The sequence below is a fragment of the Zeus faber genome (assembly GCF_960531495.2).
Source record: "Zeus faber genome assembly, chromosome: 1".
Taxonomy (NCBI): domain Eukaryota; kingdom Metazoa; phylum Chordata; class Actinopteri; order Zeiformes; family Zeidae; genus Zeus; species Zeus faber.
The window spans coordinates 6,370,006-6,387,012 of record NC_137193.1 but is presented as its reverse complement, the minus strand read 5'-3'; the positions used below and the strand labels follow the sequence as shown (position 1 = coordinate 6,387,012).

At 46.7% G+C, this 17,007-nt stretch overlaps 4 protein-coding genes across 4 annotated transcripts in view; 1 reads left to right on the top strand and 3 right to left on the bottom strand.

Annotated features, from left to right (window-relative positions):
* LOC307231343 (antigen peptide transporter 2-like) overlaps nt 1–1,201 on the bottom strand; it is a gene marked incomplete at its 5' end in the record, with an annotated part of 131,336 nt that extends 130,135 nt beyond the window's left edge. The window contains one exon of the mRNA XM_080002004.1: nt 685–1,201. Within this exon, the coding sequence (XP_079858130.1) occupies nt 685–1,201 (517 nt within the window). The remainder of the gene's footprint in view (nt 1–684) is intronic.
* Nucleotides 1,202–2,041: 840 nt separating this feature from the next.
* LOC307231333 (proteasome subunit beta type-9-like) lies at nt 2,042–5,697 on the bottom strand (the record flags this gene model as incomplete). The annotated part of the gene is made up of 6 exons (XM_080001992.1): nt 2,042–2,169; nt 2,402–2,543; nt 3,515–3,644; nt 4,426–4,557; nt 5,328–5,395; nt 5,647–5,697. 6 exons carry the CDS (start codon nt 5,695–5,697, stop codon nt 2,042–2,044), a joined length of 651 nt encoding a protein of 216 aa, XP_079858118.1.
* A 947-nt stretch (nt 5,698–6,644) lies between these two features.
* Nucleotides 6,645–9,248, bottom strand: LOC307231344 (proteasome subunit beta type-6-B like protein; the record flags this gene model as incomplete). Its single annotated transcript, XM_080002005.1, has 6 exons — nt 6,645–6,780; nt 7,418–7,562; nt 7,928–8,057; nt 8,464–8,595; nt 8,915–8,985; nt 9,204–9,248. The coding sequence occupies 6 exons, from the start codon at nt 9,246–9,248 to the stop codon at nt 6,653–6,655; spliced, it is 651 nt and encodes a 216-aa protein (XP_079858131.1). The 3' UTR covers nt 6,645–6,652.
* A 97-nt stretch (nt 9,249–9,345) lies between these two features.
* On the top strand, nt 9,346–16,786 carry LOC307237812 (proteasome subunit beta type-7-like; the record flags this gene model as incomplete). The annotated part of the gene is made up of 8 exons (XM_080010580.1): nt 9,346–9,407; nt 9,785–9,869; nt 11,611–11,708; nt 12,427–12,567; nt 14,524–14,639; nt 15,175–15,233; nt 15,382–15,533; nt 16,630–16,786. The coding sequence occupies 8 exons, from the start codon at nt 9,346–9,348 to the stop codon at nt 16,739–16,741; spliced, it is 825 nt and encodes a 274-aa protein (XP_079866706.1). The 3' UTR covers nt 16,742–16,786.
* Between the last annotated feature and the right edge of the window lie 221 nt (nt 16,787–17,007).

Sequence of the window (17,007 nt, the reverse complement as noted above, 5' to 3'; positions counted from 1 at the left end):
AAAAACATCTTAACATAAAAACAAAATATACAGAGTAAAATAAACACGTACAGGTACTCCTCACTTAACCACCAAGTTCAGTTCCCAAGACCAGGTCGTTAAGAGAATTGGTCGATAAGCGAGTAAGGGAGGTTATTTCACAGTAGTGTATATAGTATGTATAGTGTATATATTATAGTATCACCAGGGGGCCTGGTGATTGCGAACGCTTGTGTAGTATATACTGACAGACTGCGGGAATGAGACTGAGAACGGAGATGAGAGTATATCTATATAGTATATATAGTATATATAGTGTATATTGTGTATATAATGTATACAGTGTATATAGTATATATAGTGTATATAGTATATATAGTATATATAGCATATATAGTGTATATAGTGTATATAGTGTATATAGTGTATATAGTATATAAGGGGTGATGAGATGAGATGCTTGGTATTGTACAATACCGAGAGGTCAGGGAGCTGGTCATAAGTCCGAATGTACGTTAACCAGGTAGGTCGTTAAGAGAGGAGTACCTGTACTGACGGGGAAGGCTGACCCCACCACCAACTATGAAAAAAGCGAGTAGAGAAGCACATACACAATGCAAACGCACTGAATGACTGTTCCTTATAAAGTTCCAGCAAAATAATATCGCGGATTACAACTTTGACAAAGCGCGTCCACATACTTACACAGCACGGAGAGCGAGAGGAAGACGAAGGCCCCGAGTAGGTACAAGAAGTCGGGCTTGTACAAGCGGAGGACCCTGACAAACAGCACCCTCGCCTTCTGGTTCCTCTCCTCCCCGGTGGCTCCGTCCTCTCGTCCCGGGAGCGTCAGCTCCCAGAACAGCGCCGCGGCCGCACACGCTGCGCCGCCGGTCAGCCAAGCGCGCCAGCCCCCGCACACCAAGCGCCCGTTTCCCGGCTCGTCACCGCCGCCGCGCAGCAGCCGGTGCCCGGTCTCATACACCGGGACGAGGAGGGCGTGAGCCGCCAGGAAGCGCAGCAGCGCCGGCCGGGGACGATCCCACGCCAGCCGAGCGACGGAGAGCAGCGACGCGCACCGGAGACACGCACCGAGCCAGAGGAGCGCCACGCCGCGCGGCTGCTCCCCGGACCCCAGAGCGTGGAACAGGGACACGTCCACGCAGAGCGCCGCGGCCGAAGCAGCTGTTTTACACATGAATGATGCTGTGGATGTGGACATTTCTCCGAAGGGACGGATGATCCGGTCGCCGGGTTCTTCTCCTCTTCGTATGAAGGCGTTTTACTTTCAGTTTCATCCTCAGCCATCCCGAGTTTCCCCGAAACGAGCAAGTTAAAAGATGTGAGGCCCGCAGGACGTGTCCACCGTTCACACACAGACCATAATCATAATAAAGATGACATATGTCTACTTTTAGAAATTGGCAAAGGATTCATTTATTGTGCGTCATATTAGTTTGCCCGTAAAGTAATTAATCAATATTATGTATATTATGACATCATCATGATTAATACTGAGGCTGTAGTCGTCAATACAAGTAGTCAGCTGTTATAATGTCCTGGAAGATTTTAATATGCAATGAAGCAAATTGAGACAGTGAAACAAGTTGCATTTATTTTATTTTTTTATTTATTTTCTCCTAAAACTCAAACAGCCATCAACCATGCATGGTCATTGTGATTAAAACATATTTGAATGATGGCAATTTAAGCAGAGACTGCTAATAGACATTTTAACAGCACCTGTCAAAACTATCTCTGTAAATCTGTTGGTCATAAAATATTTTTCTTATTCTATATAATCACACTGAGTTTATATGTCGTACTTCAGAATATTTGGCAAATGGCAGAATAATGAAATAAAATAATGAATTGACAATCATTTTGATCCAAATTGAGCTCGCCCATAACAAATATATGGATCTAGACCAGCAGTGTTTTTCCCTCGTTATTTGGGATATTATTTGTCTTACCTGCTGCTAAGAGAGACTGCACCATAAGTAGAAACACATACAGAATTAGTTTTATGCTGCAGTGCTTTAGAAAAGTCTTCAAAACAATCTCATTCATCATAAAAGGAAGGCAAGTCATTTCCCAGAATGACTTTCTCCTCTGCGCCGTCTTTATCGATGGTTACGATGTAGGCCACGCCTCCACTGGATCCATCACGGCTCATTGCAAGAGACAGTGCTAAAGAGAGCGAAAGAGGAAGGTCAGTGAAGGTTCTTACAGAAAAGAAGGAGATCAACGCCATCCTTCCTATAAAACACAACACGCACGACAGCTCAACGTGATCCTGTCGCAGTGAAACACAACGGGAAGGAAATGAAAACTCTCAAATGGCTGTGAAGCACCAACTCCCAAAGGAAGCCTGCGGCGGTGCGCGGGCGTCCTTCCTGTGTTGTGTGTCCGTGTCTCTTACTGTTGAGGACGAAGCGCTGACACGCCTCTCTGCTCATTCCTTTACGGAACTCTGCGTCCACAAAGCCGTAGACGTAGAAGCTGCCGGAGCCGCCCACCGCAAAGGGCTGCCGTGTCAGCAGGCCACTCAGGGTGGCAAACACCTGACAGGGGGCCAAGAGGGGAGAGACAGACAGACAGACATGCAGACAGACAGAGAGACAGACATGCAGACAGACAGACAGACAGAGAGACAGACAGACAGACAGATGGATGGATAAACATGCAGACACACAGACATGCAGACACGCAGACAGATGGACCGACAGGCAGACACAGACATGCAGACAGAGACATGCAGACAGACAGATAGACAGACATGCAGACAGACAGACGAATAGACATGAAGACGAACGGACAGACAGACATGCAGACAGACAGACATGCAAATAGACATACAGACATGCAGACAGACAGACATGCAAACAGACATGCAGACAGACAGACATGCAGATAGACAGATATGCCGACAGACAGACCGACAGATATGCAGATACACAGACATGCAGAAAGACAGACATTCAGACGGACAGACAGCCAGACATGCGGACAGACAGACAACCAGAGATGCAGACAGACGGATGTATAGACATTCAAATGGACAGACAGACATGTAGACAGACAGACAGACAGACAGACAGACAGACAGACAGACATGCAAATAAACATGTGGACAGACAGACAGGCAGGCAGAAAAAGGCAGGCATGCAGACAGACAGACAGACAGACATGTAGACAGCCAGACAAACAGACAGACAGACAGACAGACAGAAATCATCAATCAAAATGGCAGCAGGACGGTCGCTGGTTTTAGTCCCGGTAAAAGCGGGCGGTGTGCAGCTCCTTGTTGCTGTTTTCTGTTTTTATTTGCTTGTTGACGTGCACGTCCCAAAACGCTGCTGCAACAACACCGACTACAGGAGTCACTGTCAACGGCGGGCGCCCCTGCAAAGTAAGTCCTTGAAAAACCTCAAGGCCCCTGAAACAAGGAAGCCAAAAGCAGTGTGCAAACGATGCCCTGTTTCACGTATCCCCGAGGGAACGGCAACGAGCTGAGAAGGTGTTGAGGACTGACCTGCCCCCCGCCCCTCCTGTCCCAGCCGGCCACGATCAGATGCGCCGACAGATCCTCCTTGTACTCGTAGGAGATGTTCTTCACCAGCGTGGCCGCCGAACGCACCTGGGGGTCCTCACCCATCTCAATGCTAAAAGAGAGGGAGAGACTTTGACTTTTAAGGTTCCTTTATTTTCAGTAAGTCGTGTCACAACAGCAGCAACTTGATTACGAAGGAACCAAAAAACAACAAAAATAAAGACAAACCACAGCAAATCACAGGTCAGTAAGAGGACAGACATCTCTCTTCAGAGACAACTAGGTACGCAGGGATCTGTTGATGTCTTCACCAGGTTTGAGACAGCTGTTCACTATAAGGACGGCTCCCTTTGGAGCCCAGACTTCCTCCTTTGTACAGTTTACCTCCTTGGAGAGAGAGAGAGAGAGAGAGAGACACTAGAGATTCCCCGTCAGCCCAGTTTGTTTCCTCTCTCAGGACTTGCCATTTCTTCTGGCTTGTGTTATTTCTGGTATTATTATCAGGGTATCATCATATTATCATCATATATTTGACAATTATATTTAATTTTTACTTCACTTTTAAAATTTTATTTGTATATATTTGACAATTAAATTTAAATTAGATTTTTACCCCACTTTTTAATTATTACTTATTTTATCTCTTATATTTGATTATTATTTTTATTCTTTATTTTTTCGGACCATCCAGCTGTTTTATTTTTCAATGCTTATGGTCTCCACTGCAGTGCAGCTCGTATATGTAAATGTACCTGGCCGTTAAAATGGATGGGGATTGGGATTCTGAGATCCGAGTGGGGCGGTGGAGCGGAACACTTCCCACGGTGTGGACGGTGTGGACGGTGCCGACGGTGTGGGCGATGTGGACGGTGTGGACGGTGTGGACGGTGTACCTGTGGACATGGAGCTGGTAGTTGACGATCTCGGCGACGGTCTGGGCGTCGGCAGCAGAGCTGGACAGGGCGCAGTAAATGTTGTCGTGGAGAGGGGACAGCTTGTTCATCACCCTGTTCACCACCGAGGCTCTGGGTGGAGCCAGTGGGAGGTAGAGAGGAACACACACACACACACACACACACACACACACACACACACACACACACACACACACACACACACACACACACACACACACACACAGGGCTGAGAGGTGCGTTGCTTTCACATGGTATTGTGATATGAGACTAGATTTCCTCTGAGATTGTTGTGGTCGTGGTTTCAGGAGAAAGTAAAATATTGCCTTTAAGGAGTTTTCCAGTGAAGTAACGCTGCTTCAGTTTTCTTATGTTCTGATCAATGTTCATAATAACATCATATCCACATCACCAGTGAGTGTTTGGTAAATATGTGCAATATTTGTGGAAAGATCTCATGGGAGCGATGATAGTCGTCCCCAAAATGTTGTGAAATTGTCCATATTGTGTTAGTTAAAAAAAAAAGAGAGAAATCATATTTTGTTGATTTCACATTGATATTGACGTCATTGAAATCAGCTCCACACACACACACACACACACACACACACACACACACACACACACACACACACACACGCACACACACACATACACACACACACACACACACACACACACACACACACACACACACACACACACACACACACATTCCTCTATTACGACACACATACACACACACACAAAAGCACATACACACACACGCACAGACACTACTATTCTACCAAACACAAGCACACACACACGTTCCTATATTACCACTCACACACATTAACACGCACGCACACGCACATAAACACTCGCACGCACGCACTTACCCCCCGGACACTCTAGAATCCGAGCCCAGCACAACTCCCCCATCGAACTCTATGGCAATGATGGTCGTCTACAAGAAGAAAACAAAGATTACAAGGAATAAAGTCAGGTGTAAGCGTTGGTGTTTTATATCCCATGTGATTCGTAAAGGTTTAATTCATGAAGAGGAGTTGAAATACATGCGAGTCTACCGCGACATGCATCATCATAAAAAATAAAAGTAATAATAATAATAGTAATAATAATAATAAAATAAAAGCTTTATCCTCACGTCAGACAGATGTTTGTCCAGGAAATGTAACACGCATTAAATGTTCTTACTCCAGTTTTAACTTCTTCGCTCATCCATTCCGGCTCCGGTTCCTCTAACATGGTGATGGCAGACTGCAAACGTTCATTCAGGGAAGTTCCACCTCAGAGTTGAAGCTGCTGTTGTTTCAACACCAACAAGAAAAGCACCGTCACTTCTTTCCAAACCTTGTGTCTTTATTGTCACCTTTAAAGCGCTGGACTCCAGGAGGGAGGCTTGTCTTCTCTGCTCAAACCCAAAGTGACAGTGACTCTGTTCCTTGTGCTCGAACACTTTAAGAAATATAAAAGGCATCGAGCTTTAAGAGATATAGAAATCCAGCCCCTTCTCACAAAAACGATTAACTATTTATTATTACCTCACTAATGAGGCGATGTTTACTGTTTATATGAGCACTTTCTGCCAGCAAGGTTCAGGTTCAACCACATTGCAGATTATCATAATAAAATAAAGTGTGCACACTCTATTTTTATTAATATTCTTATCATCTTTTTTTATATAAATGATTAAATATTGCATCATCCTGGTCACGTTTGAATGTAAATTGGGGCAACGATAAAAAAAACAAAACAACATGTCATGTTTCATTTCCACACGTTACACACACATGGGAAGGTAAGACAACGACAGCAGGGCTCAGGCTTCTAGAACAGACAGTTTATTGGCATTGATAATTCATTCCCTTGCAGCACACAAACACTTTTTTTGATCAACTGGATGAAGTAATAAGCTCATAATATGTGATGTCATCTGACAATGGATATGCAGCTGCTGTGTGAATTAATTGGAAATACACGGAAATACACACCCAGACTATCACTGGGCAACAGAGGGTAATTTAACTTTATTTAAATCCACCTTTCACACTACAACACCAGTGCACAACACAGGATAAATATCTTCTTTATTGGAGAAAAGCTTGTATTCCGCAATTTCTACCAGGACTAAAATCTGCTCTGGAGCAGCGGCTCTGGGGCTCTGGTTGTCCCCGTTGTCACAGGCTTCATTTGGACTCGATCACTCGTCGTGGAACTTTGGGAGCTTGTTGCCGGGGACGACCACATGCTCCACCGCCGTCTCCGTGATGACCACCAGGTGAGCCACGCCGCCACTCACGTTGTCCCTCCCCATGGCCAGGGAGAGAGCTGAGGGCAGGGGTGAGGAGGAAGAGGGCGAGAGAGAGGGAGAGAGAAGAAGGAGAGTTAGAAAGAAGGAGGAGGAATCACGGTGGATAGGAACAAGTGAACGGCAGAGAGGAGCAAGACGCCAGTGGCAGGAAGAACAGAAGAGGAATTTGGTCAAGTTGTCACAGGATGTGTGTCAATGACTCGTCCACTGTCCAATAGATTATTCCTAATTCATGAATCGTGAATCGACTTTGGGTTGAATCTGTTTTGTTGAAATGAGATTGTGACGATTGCATAGAAATGAACTGAATTCACCTCAAAGTATTACTGCTGTGACCATGTGACCTGTACATTTTAGTGTGAGCAACAGATTTCTATCCTCACCTTTACTTCCACTGAGTGAGTGCACCTTGTTCTGCTAAATAAAATGGCGGCATGAACCAACCCCAACCAACAGTGTTGCCCGGGGGCAACACTGTTGGTGTAATTGGGGCCAAGGCAGCGTTCACAGAAACCTTCCTCCGGGAACGGGAGGAAATTCCTCTCAAGTGCTCAAGCGCCGCTCCCAACCTCATGTATGAACCATGTCAATCGTGCTTTTGGCCCCTTGTGTCGTGAGAACGGGGCTCTTAAAAGACCGTGAATAGGACCGTACCGTTGGTGGCAAACTGGAGGCACTCCTCTTTGGTCATGCCAGCTTTGTATTTGGCGTCCACATAGCCGTAGATGTAGGTGCTGCCAGATCCGCCGATGGTGAAGGGCTGAGGAATCAGCATGCCTCCCAGAGACACAACGTACACCTGCATGGGGAGCACACAGAGCAGACTGGCCCTGGTTCATTGAACTGGATGAAATCCAGACATGGGCACATTGTGATGTGGTCTCAATGAAGCTACAGGGCCACACAACGTGATTTTCCGAGGCCGATTTGGCAACGATTTGAGATGGGGCTGAGTGACATGAGATCTGAGATGTGAAAGGGTAAATAAACCACACGCTTGAATATTTGGGAACCTCTGGGAAGGCTCACATCACGCCTCTGACCCACTCACATTGAAGAAGGGTTCAGACAAGGAGCCAAATCACGGCAAATCTGAGCCCGGCTTAAAACAAGGCTCTGGGCCGAAGGGGAGGAGTTTGGGCCCCAGGGGGTGGGGCCCCTCACCTGTGCTCCTTTCTTCCTGTCCCAGCCGGCTGTGATGAAGCCGGCCTGGAGCTCCTCCTTGTTGCTGTAGCACAGCTCCTTCAGCACGGAGGCGGCGGCCATCACCAACGGAGGGCTCTCCATCTGGATGCTACGGGTTTGGGTACGGAGGGAAGATAAAGGGAAGATGAGAGGGAAGGTAAGATGGGCCCAGGAAGAGGGAGAGTGGAGGGGGAGGAACAACATGTATGTAAATGAGAGGAGAAGAGACGTAGAAAGACAGGAAGAAAATATCATACACGTGTGAGCGAAACAAACTCTGCTGCTGTTACTTCTTCCTGTTAAAGGCTGATGACTGCAATGTCAGCTCCACCTCCACTGACAAATGTAGTTGTTGTGAGTCGCCTTGGGTTACAGCGACCGCCACTTGAAAATGTCAATGTACCGCACAGGAAAATAATTACTGTTACATATGAATGAGCATGCAAGTGTGTGTCTACGTGCACATGCGTGTGCGTGTGTGTGTGTGTGTGTGTGTGTGTGCATTGCTTATGCACCTGTGGAAGGACAGGTGGAACTTGGCAGCTTTGAGGACAGCCTGTGCATCTGCCAGTGAACCAGCCATGCAGCAGAAGATTCTGTCATGCACCTGAATCAGCTTGTTGATGGTCTTAGATGATACAAAGGACCTGGACGGAGAGAGAGAGAGAGAGAGGAACAGATGAAGATCAATATTGTTGCCAAAGAGTTTCCCAATGAATAAACAGCCTTAGAGATAGACAGATAGACAGATAGATAGATAGACAGATAGACAGACAAACAGACAGACAAACAGACAGACAGACAGACAGACAGACAGACAGATAGATAGATAGATAGATAGATAGATAGATAGATAGATAGATAGATAGATAGATAGATAGATAGATAGATAGATAGATAGATAGATAGATAGATAGACAGATGGACAGACAGACAAACAGACAGATAGACAGATAGACCTCTCACCCCCCAATTGAGGCCCTTGAGTCTGAACCAATCAGGACTCCTCCATCAAACGTCACTGCCAGGATGGTGGTCTGCATGAGGAGGGGGAAGTGGAAGCTTTCACCTCATGGTGGCGGACCCCGCCACCAGCAATGTCAACGTCATATCAAGGAGCGCCAAATGTCCCCCCAAAATACAACACTGCGTATGTACAAAGCACCTGCCATGAACACACAGTACACAGTGTTTTCTTTCCTCTTTTTCTTGATGGACTTGACGCACAGATTCAGAGCGATATGGGTTTACTCACCCCCGTGCTGACACCATTGATCCGGTGCGAGTAGGAGTCCTCCATGTTTTAAAGCAACACGACGAGAGAGAGAGAGAGAGAGAGAGAGAGAGAGAGAGAGAGAGAGAGAGAGAGAGAGAGCTCAGGGTGGCTTCAGGTGAGAATGGCTCAATCCAACGTCCTGGAGACCCCGACGCCGGGATTTAATTTCGACAACAGTTGCAGGTTTGATTTCTCTGTGTTTCTTTCCGGTTCTGACTTTGTGTGAAAGAAAAATAAATAAAGAAAAAAGTTGAAGCAGGAAGTCCAGTAACACAGCAACTCAATGGAGATGGAAAGTGAAAGCAGATCCTTGTTTTGGAAAGAGACTGAACCACGTACAAAGCTGAGCAAAGAGAAGCTGAAATGTTTGTTATTTGTCGGTATAGTTATATATATATATATGTTTATTTTTAATTTATATATATATATATATATTTTTTTTTTTTTATATATATATATATTTATATAGTTGTTGCCATGCACTTCTTACTTTCCATGTTTCCATCGTCTATCCACCCCCACCTCCACCCCCACCCCCACCCAACCACCTTTTGCTGCAGAAATGCTGTTTTGGAGGATTTGCTTGAGGGGGGGACACCCAAACCTTTAAAGACAGGCACCACCATAGCAGGAGTGGTGTTCAAGGTAAGTATTAGTAGAATTAGTACTAGTAATAACAATAATAAATACAGCTGCAGGCAGCGATACACAGGGTGGGGTTTCGTCGTGTTAGGTAGGTATTACAGTTTTCCGGGTTCTCTGAAACGCAGCAGGATTTTCTGAGTTTCCGTTGAACGCTGCATCGTCCCCCCGGTCTGTCGTCTCCTGGTTGCTCGTCTCGTGGAGCAACCACTATGAGGTCCACACAGAGCAACCCTCCCAATGTGCATGAGCACCCAGAGAGGGAAACCAGACTTATATAACATGGTTCATGACGTCACAAAGCGCCTCGCTTCACTAAGTAATCAAACTACGCCAGAATTCTTCAACTTCTGGTCAATTTGCAACGGTTTTTCACTAATTCCTGCTACAAATGTAGATTGATGTGGATAAAACCTGCAGCACAAGATGTCTGAAACACCCCGGTTCTAACGTGGGATCAGCGATTGTCGTGTTCTAGACACTTTTTTCAAAACACAGAGAAGATTAAAAAAAAAATTAATTCCCAGCGAATTTTCGGGTGTTTTGTAAAACGCAGCACGAGTTACAGTTTTTCCAAGTTTCCATTAAATGCAGCATCGGCTCAAGTCGTCTGTCTACGTGTCGCAAGTGGCTGCATGGGAACGAGTCCGAGAGACGACGCTCGGACTTCTACAACTTAGGATGATGACGTCACAAAGCGCCCGCCCCCTACTAATCAAGTCCTCTCAACACTCTTCTACTTCCGGTAAAATAACCAATGTTTTCCACTCATTTCACCAGCGACACCTCGACCTTGTGCGTGCGTACTGCGATTGTCGTGTTCCAGATACTTTTAGCCCGAAAAACACAAAGTAAGAAGAAAATTCCCAACAATAACAATAGGAATGGGCTGGACCCCTAATAATAATAATAATAATAATAATAATAATAATAATAATAATATAATATTAATAATAATCACAATAATAATAACAACAATAATAATAGTATTACTAATACTAATTACAACAACAACAATATTTATAATAGTAATAATAATAATAATAATAATAATAACCATATTAATTGTATAAATAATAATAATAATAATAACTTCCTCCCAAAGTGCTCTACATTCATAGAAGGCAAAGTAAATATTCTCTTCAATTTCAGTTGTGGGTCATCAGTTTAGGAGGTGGCGTTAAAGGAGTCACAGCCGTTCACAATCTAGATGCTGTGCATGAGGTCACGTCCCTGTTTTGTGCCACGTCGTGACGTCAACGGACAAATTCTATCTTTTGGCTTCGGTTTGTTCTTCGCCCAAATCATTTTTTCTCAGACGTGCGTGAGAAGACACGCACGCAGATCCATCCCCGCCCAAGAAAAGTCATAGAAGCATGTATGGAGCATGAAACGGCGAAAGGTTCGATTCCCAAGAGCGGTGGGGACTGGACTGAACACTGTTCTGGTTGTTGTTTTGAAACATGCAGCATCTTGAGGATGATGATGCTGCTGCTTTCAGGAACACAGAGCAGGAGTTTGCTCCGTTTCTAATGAATACGTCCGTAAAGGAAGGATTTGAACACTGCTGAGACAGCCGGGGAGGACACGGCACAAAAGGATGAAAAGCCATCGCACTGTTTGTTTCGGGAGATTCATTTAATGGACAGGAAGTGCTGCGGGGTTTGGACGGAGCAGATGTTTGTTTCCACCTCAGCTGCGTTGGAGCTCTGGTGCTGAGGCTCCGTGGTGTGTGTTGCTCCAGAGCAGCGTGGTGCTGGGAGCGGACACCAGAGCCACATCCAGTGAGGTGGTCGCCAACAAGACCTGCACCAAGATCCACCACATCACCCCCAATATATATTGAGTGCAGAGAGAAACCTTCCTCCCCTTCCTCCTCTTCCTCCTCTTCCTCCCCTTACTCCTCTTCCTCCCCTTCCTCCTCTTCCTCCTCTTCCTCCTCTTCCTCCTCTTCCTCCTCCACCTCCTCTTCCTCCTCTTGCTCCTCTTCCTCCTCTTCCTCCAATTCCTCATCTTCCTCCTCTTGCTCCATTCCCTCCCCTCCCTCCTCTTCCTCCTCTTCCTCCTCTTCCTCCCCTCCCTCCTCTTCCTCCCCTTCCTCCTCTTCCTCCTCTTCCTCCAGGCCCACACCTTTCTCGTTCTTTCCTTCCACCAGATCGTCACTCTTTTCTTTTGTGCGCCCTCCTCCCTTTCCATCTTAATTCCACAGACGTTATTGGCCCCAAAGAGCCAAGGAGTCCATACAATCTTGAAAAGGCTTCAAGTCAAAAGGAGCAACTCCAGAGCATCCAATCAAACTGAACAGAACAAACACTGATTCAAACGTCAATGTGAAATGAACCAATCAGAGACGTTGTCTGTGGAGCATGTCTGACTTCTCTCTGTGGGTTGCAGAACTGAGATGTTGTCCCTGCCTTCCCCTCTCTGTCTCTCTGTCTGTCTGTCTGTCTGTCTGTCTGTCTCTCTGTCCGTCTGTCTTTCTGTCTCTGTCTCTATCTGTCTCTGTCTGCCTCTGTCTGCCTCTGTCTGTCTCTGTCTGCCTCTGTCTGTCTGTCTCTAGCTGCTGTGGAGCAGGTACTGCAGCAGACACCCAGAAGACCACAGACCTTCTCTCCTCCAATCTCTCCATCTTCTCCCTGAACAGCGGCAGGAAGCCCCGTGTGCTCATGGCCGTCAACATTCTACAGGACATGCTCTACAGGTGTGTGTGTGTGTGTGTGGTGTGTGTGTATGTGTGTGTGTGTGTGTGTGTGTGTGTGTGTGTGTGTGTGTGTGTGTGTGTGTGTGTGTGTGTGTGTGTGTGTGTGCATAGATGATACCAGCTTCTTGGTAAATATGGGTGGGTGCCAGTGGGTTTGAACCTGTACTATTTGTAGGAAATGTAGTAATTATGAAATTGAAACTCTGTGTTTGTATTTGTGTTTTTTAATGGTTAAAACCTGTTCAAAACAAATATTCTTGCCACTCACTTGGATTGAACCACTGTGAATGTACAGGAAGATGTTATCACCTGCTGGGCATTGCTGCCTGTCACACCTCCTCCGGTGCCCATGGGTCAGCTGCAGGGTCATCAGCCAGAAACCACCATTCACCAACGTTTCGCTCCTTTAATTCTGGAGCGTCTCCTGGTGGAGCAGTGACAGGGATGTCTCCCTGTCACCCCCTGCAGCTGATAGTTGTTCTCCCCTGCGGCTGTTGTCTGGGGTTAGGTGTTCTTTCCCCAACACCTATCCTTCCCCCTTTCTCAGCCTCCTCTGCCAGGTCCTTTGTTGCCCTCTTTAGCCTCCCTCCGGTCACTCCTGCATCCCTCAAGAGGCGTGTGGTTGACAACCCCAAAAACCCTCGGCATCCGACCTCCACTGGGTAGATGGTAGCCTTCCAGCCAGCCTCCCGGCACTCAGCAGCCAGCTCTGAATACTTGGCCTTCTTACATTCGAAGGCGGCCTCAATCCCCTCCTCCAGTGGTACTGTGAGCTCGATGAGGTGCACAGATCTTGCCTTGGTTGACCACACAACTATGTCTGGTCGGAGAGATGTGGTGGTGATCTCTGTGGGGAACTGGAGCTGCCTGTCGAGGTCAACCCTCATGTTCCACTCCTGGTCGGGGGAGAAGGGCCTTGATGTTTCTGTTGGCCTGGTATTTCTCCTTACCCCTCCTTCTGAGACAAAGCTGGTGTTGTCCTCTGCTGATGGTGGTTCTTTGTTACCCTGTCGACACACCTCCAGCACTTCGGCTAGTTTTCTCAGGACCTGGTCGTGGCGCCATCTGTAGCACCCCTGTGAAAGCGCGATCTTGCAGCCTGATAAGATGTGCTGGAGGCTTGCGTTGGGGGCATTGCAGAGTGAGCAGCATTCTTCGTTCCCAAACCACTGGTGAAGGTTCTGAGGACAGGGAAGCCTGTCGTAGGTTGAGCGAATGAGGAAGCTGAGTCTTGCCTGTGGAATCTTCCACAGGTCTGACCAACTGATGTTCCGGTTAACAACTCCCTCCCAGGTTGTCCAGCCTCCTTGACGGCCCTGCAACACAGCCTTGATCTTGTAGCGATCTTCCTCCATGCTCGTCACCTCTGCCACCACCGTCTCCTCTCCTTACGGTTGACCTTGGACCAGAAGCGTGGCGCCTCTCCCCATCCTAGCCCTGCTCTTCCTGTCTGGACTCTGCCCACGATCTCCCGGTGTTGCAGCCGACCGACAGCTTGGTCACCCTCGGTTTGGGCATTCCACTTACGGCCGGTTGGAACCTTGGCGTTTGCATTCCTTACCGACTGGTCTGTGGACTCTCTTAGCTCGAGAACCAGTCTGGTCTTCTCCTGCATGTAGCCCAAACTTATGGACTGCAGTGGCAGCTGCAGTGTGTTCTTCCCGAAGAGACCGGTTTCAGATAGGCACGGTGGCAGCCCCAACCACTTTCGGATGAATGAATTGGCTTTTCCATCCATCTTACTTGCGGTCGATGAGGGGATCTCACTCATTTTCGGGGGCCACATTACCCTTGTGTAGATTGTGAACTGGTAGCACCAGACCTTATACTTCCCAGGAAGTTGGCTTCTACTGGCCTTCTACTTCCATATACACTAGTATATGGAAGCATTTGAAGTGTTGCTCCTGATGCTGCTTGTTGGTATGAATAACATAATTTCATGTACTGCACCGTCAGGTACAGAGGCCAGATAGGGGCTCACCTCATCCTGGGAGGGGTGGACTGCACTGGACACCACCTGTACACAGTGGGGCCGCACGGCAGCATGAGCAAGGTGCCCTACCTCGCAATGGGTAAGTCATTTCGCATCATCAGTCAATTTAGCACATTTTTCGGTTAAAGGAATGGGTTTCCCCGTCACAGACTATTGCAAGTTATTTTTCAGCACGCATTGATGAAATAAGTCTTTTTTTTTGTCGAACATTCCAAAAAAATTGGAAGTAACTTTTTCGAGGGGAAGCAGAGCTTTGATGCTCTGAGAGAAGACATTTCAAGACACTTTTTGTTATTCTAGGAAAACAGGAATACAGATAACTTTCCTCCTTTTCCTCTTGATGATAGATAGGTAGACAGACGGACAGACAGACAGACAGATAGACAGATAGACAAATAGATAGATAGATAGATAGATAGATAGATAGATAGACAGACAGACAGACAGACAGACAGACAGACAGACAGACAGACAGATAGATAGATAGATAGATAGATAGATGATAGATAGATAGATAGATAGATAGATAGATAGATAGATTGATTGATTGATTGATTGATTGATTGATAGATAGATCATGTTTGTGTTTTCACGCTGAACACAGTGTTGTGCAGGTTCTGGTGACTTGGCGGCTCTGGGGATTCTGGAGGACAGATTCAAACCTGACATGGAGGTACAGAGTGGTGCACAAGTCCATTGGAGGCATTATAATTATAAATTCACATCATCTATAATATCTGTCTGTCTAACTGTCTGTCTGTCTGTCTGTCTGTCTGTCTGTCTGTCCACCCGCCTCCCTCCCTCCTCTTTGGTTTTCCCAGCTGGAGGAGGCCCAGTTCTTGGTGCGTGACTCCATCCATGCAGGCATCATGAGTGACTTGGGTTCGGGAAACAACATTGACATGTGTGTGATCACGGCGCAGGGGGTGGAGTACATCCGACCGTACCAGGAGTCCGAGTACAGCGACCAGAGGTGACGCTCCTTGGCTTTAACCACACTACAAGAGAGGCCACTGGCTCCAGCAAGTGCAAACATTCTTTGCCGCCTGTTCACACCTACTTACCATGTGACCCATGGCAGATTCTGCTGTTTAAAGCCGTAACAAAAACACCTAAAATCAACCTTGGTCCTGGCCAAGTCAAATAATAAATCTATTTCAGTTTTCTTTTGATCACACCAAAATGTATGAATCACGCTCCTTTGGCTTGAGCCTTCGTCCTCCATCACTTGACCTTTGAACCACTGCAAATAAAGTTCAGCTTGAACTGTTGCCACCTGCACACATCAGGATGACGTCTATGAATCCATCTATGATCTGTGCGTTTAGACAGAAGTGGCATGAGCTGATGTATTTTGTTCATGTTGAGACGTTCATAATACATATCCCATCTGTGTCACGTGGAAAAACATCCCAATCGGGTCATTTCAGTGAGTTGTTCAAAGTTACTCTGTCACCATCCTCCTTGCCTGCCTTGACTCCCTGTCTGTCTGTCTGTCTCTCTCAAGCCCTCTCTAGCTCCCCCTGTCTGTCTCTAGCTCCCTCTGTCTGTGTCTGGTGTCATTTCATTTCCCTGTCACTGCACACCTTTCCCCAGGCAGTGATCTCACCACCCGTCTCCACCTTCCTCATTCTCTTGTCGCAGCATGTGTCGCAGCACATGTCGCAGCACGTCCTTTCCACGTCCCTGCCTGTTTCCCTGTGTGTGCGCCCTGAACTGTGAGTTCCTGTTTCTCCGCCGGCTCCTCTGCTCCTGGTCCCTGATTCTGGTTTCCCTGCCTGGTCGTGAGTCCCTGTCTTCCCTGTCACGAGTCCCTGCCGGTCCTGATCCCCCGTCTGTTGCCTGTTCTGGATTCCCTGTGTCTTCTCAATAAACCCCCCTCAATACTCCTTAAACCCTGTGTCTTGCAGTTGGGTTCCTCCTCTTGACCACCTCTTAACAAACTCAGATGAAACGTGACGCGTCGTGTGGAGCGAGTTGTGGGGAATTCTCCTCAAGATGCTTTAAAACCCTTTCTGCAAATTGTTTGTCGTCAGAGTATCTGTTATTTCTCCCTAACTCTTTGGCAGGCGGAGGAAATACAAGCACCACCCAGGCACAACAGGCGTTTTGGAGGAGGAAGTCGTCCCCCTGAAGCTTGAGGTTGTGGAGGAGACGGTGCAGCGGATGGATACGCTCTGAGCCGCACGGCACTGCGGGGAAAGAAACACATTTAGCTGAGAAAAGGAGAAGAGGAAGCATCCAAATGAACTTTTTTATTATTATCACTGTTTTTATTATTTTCCTCATTCATTTTTTGAAGACATTGCAAAGATGTTTTTAAGATGTAAATCACATTTCTATTAGATGTTGAATGTGGATATAACATGTGACTACATATAAATAAACTGTTCAAGTATTGAATCAAATATTTTTTGCGTCCAACCCTGTGTTTAAAACATCCTGTA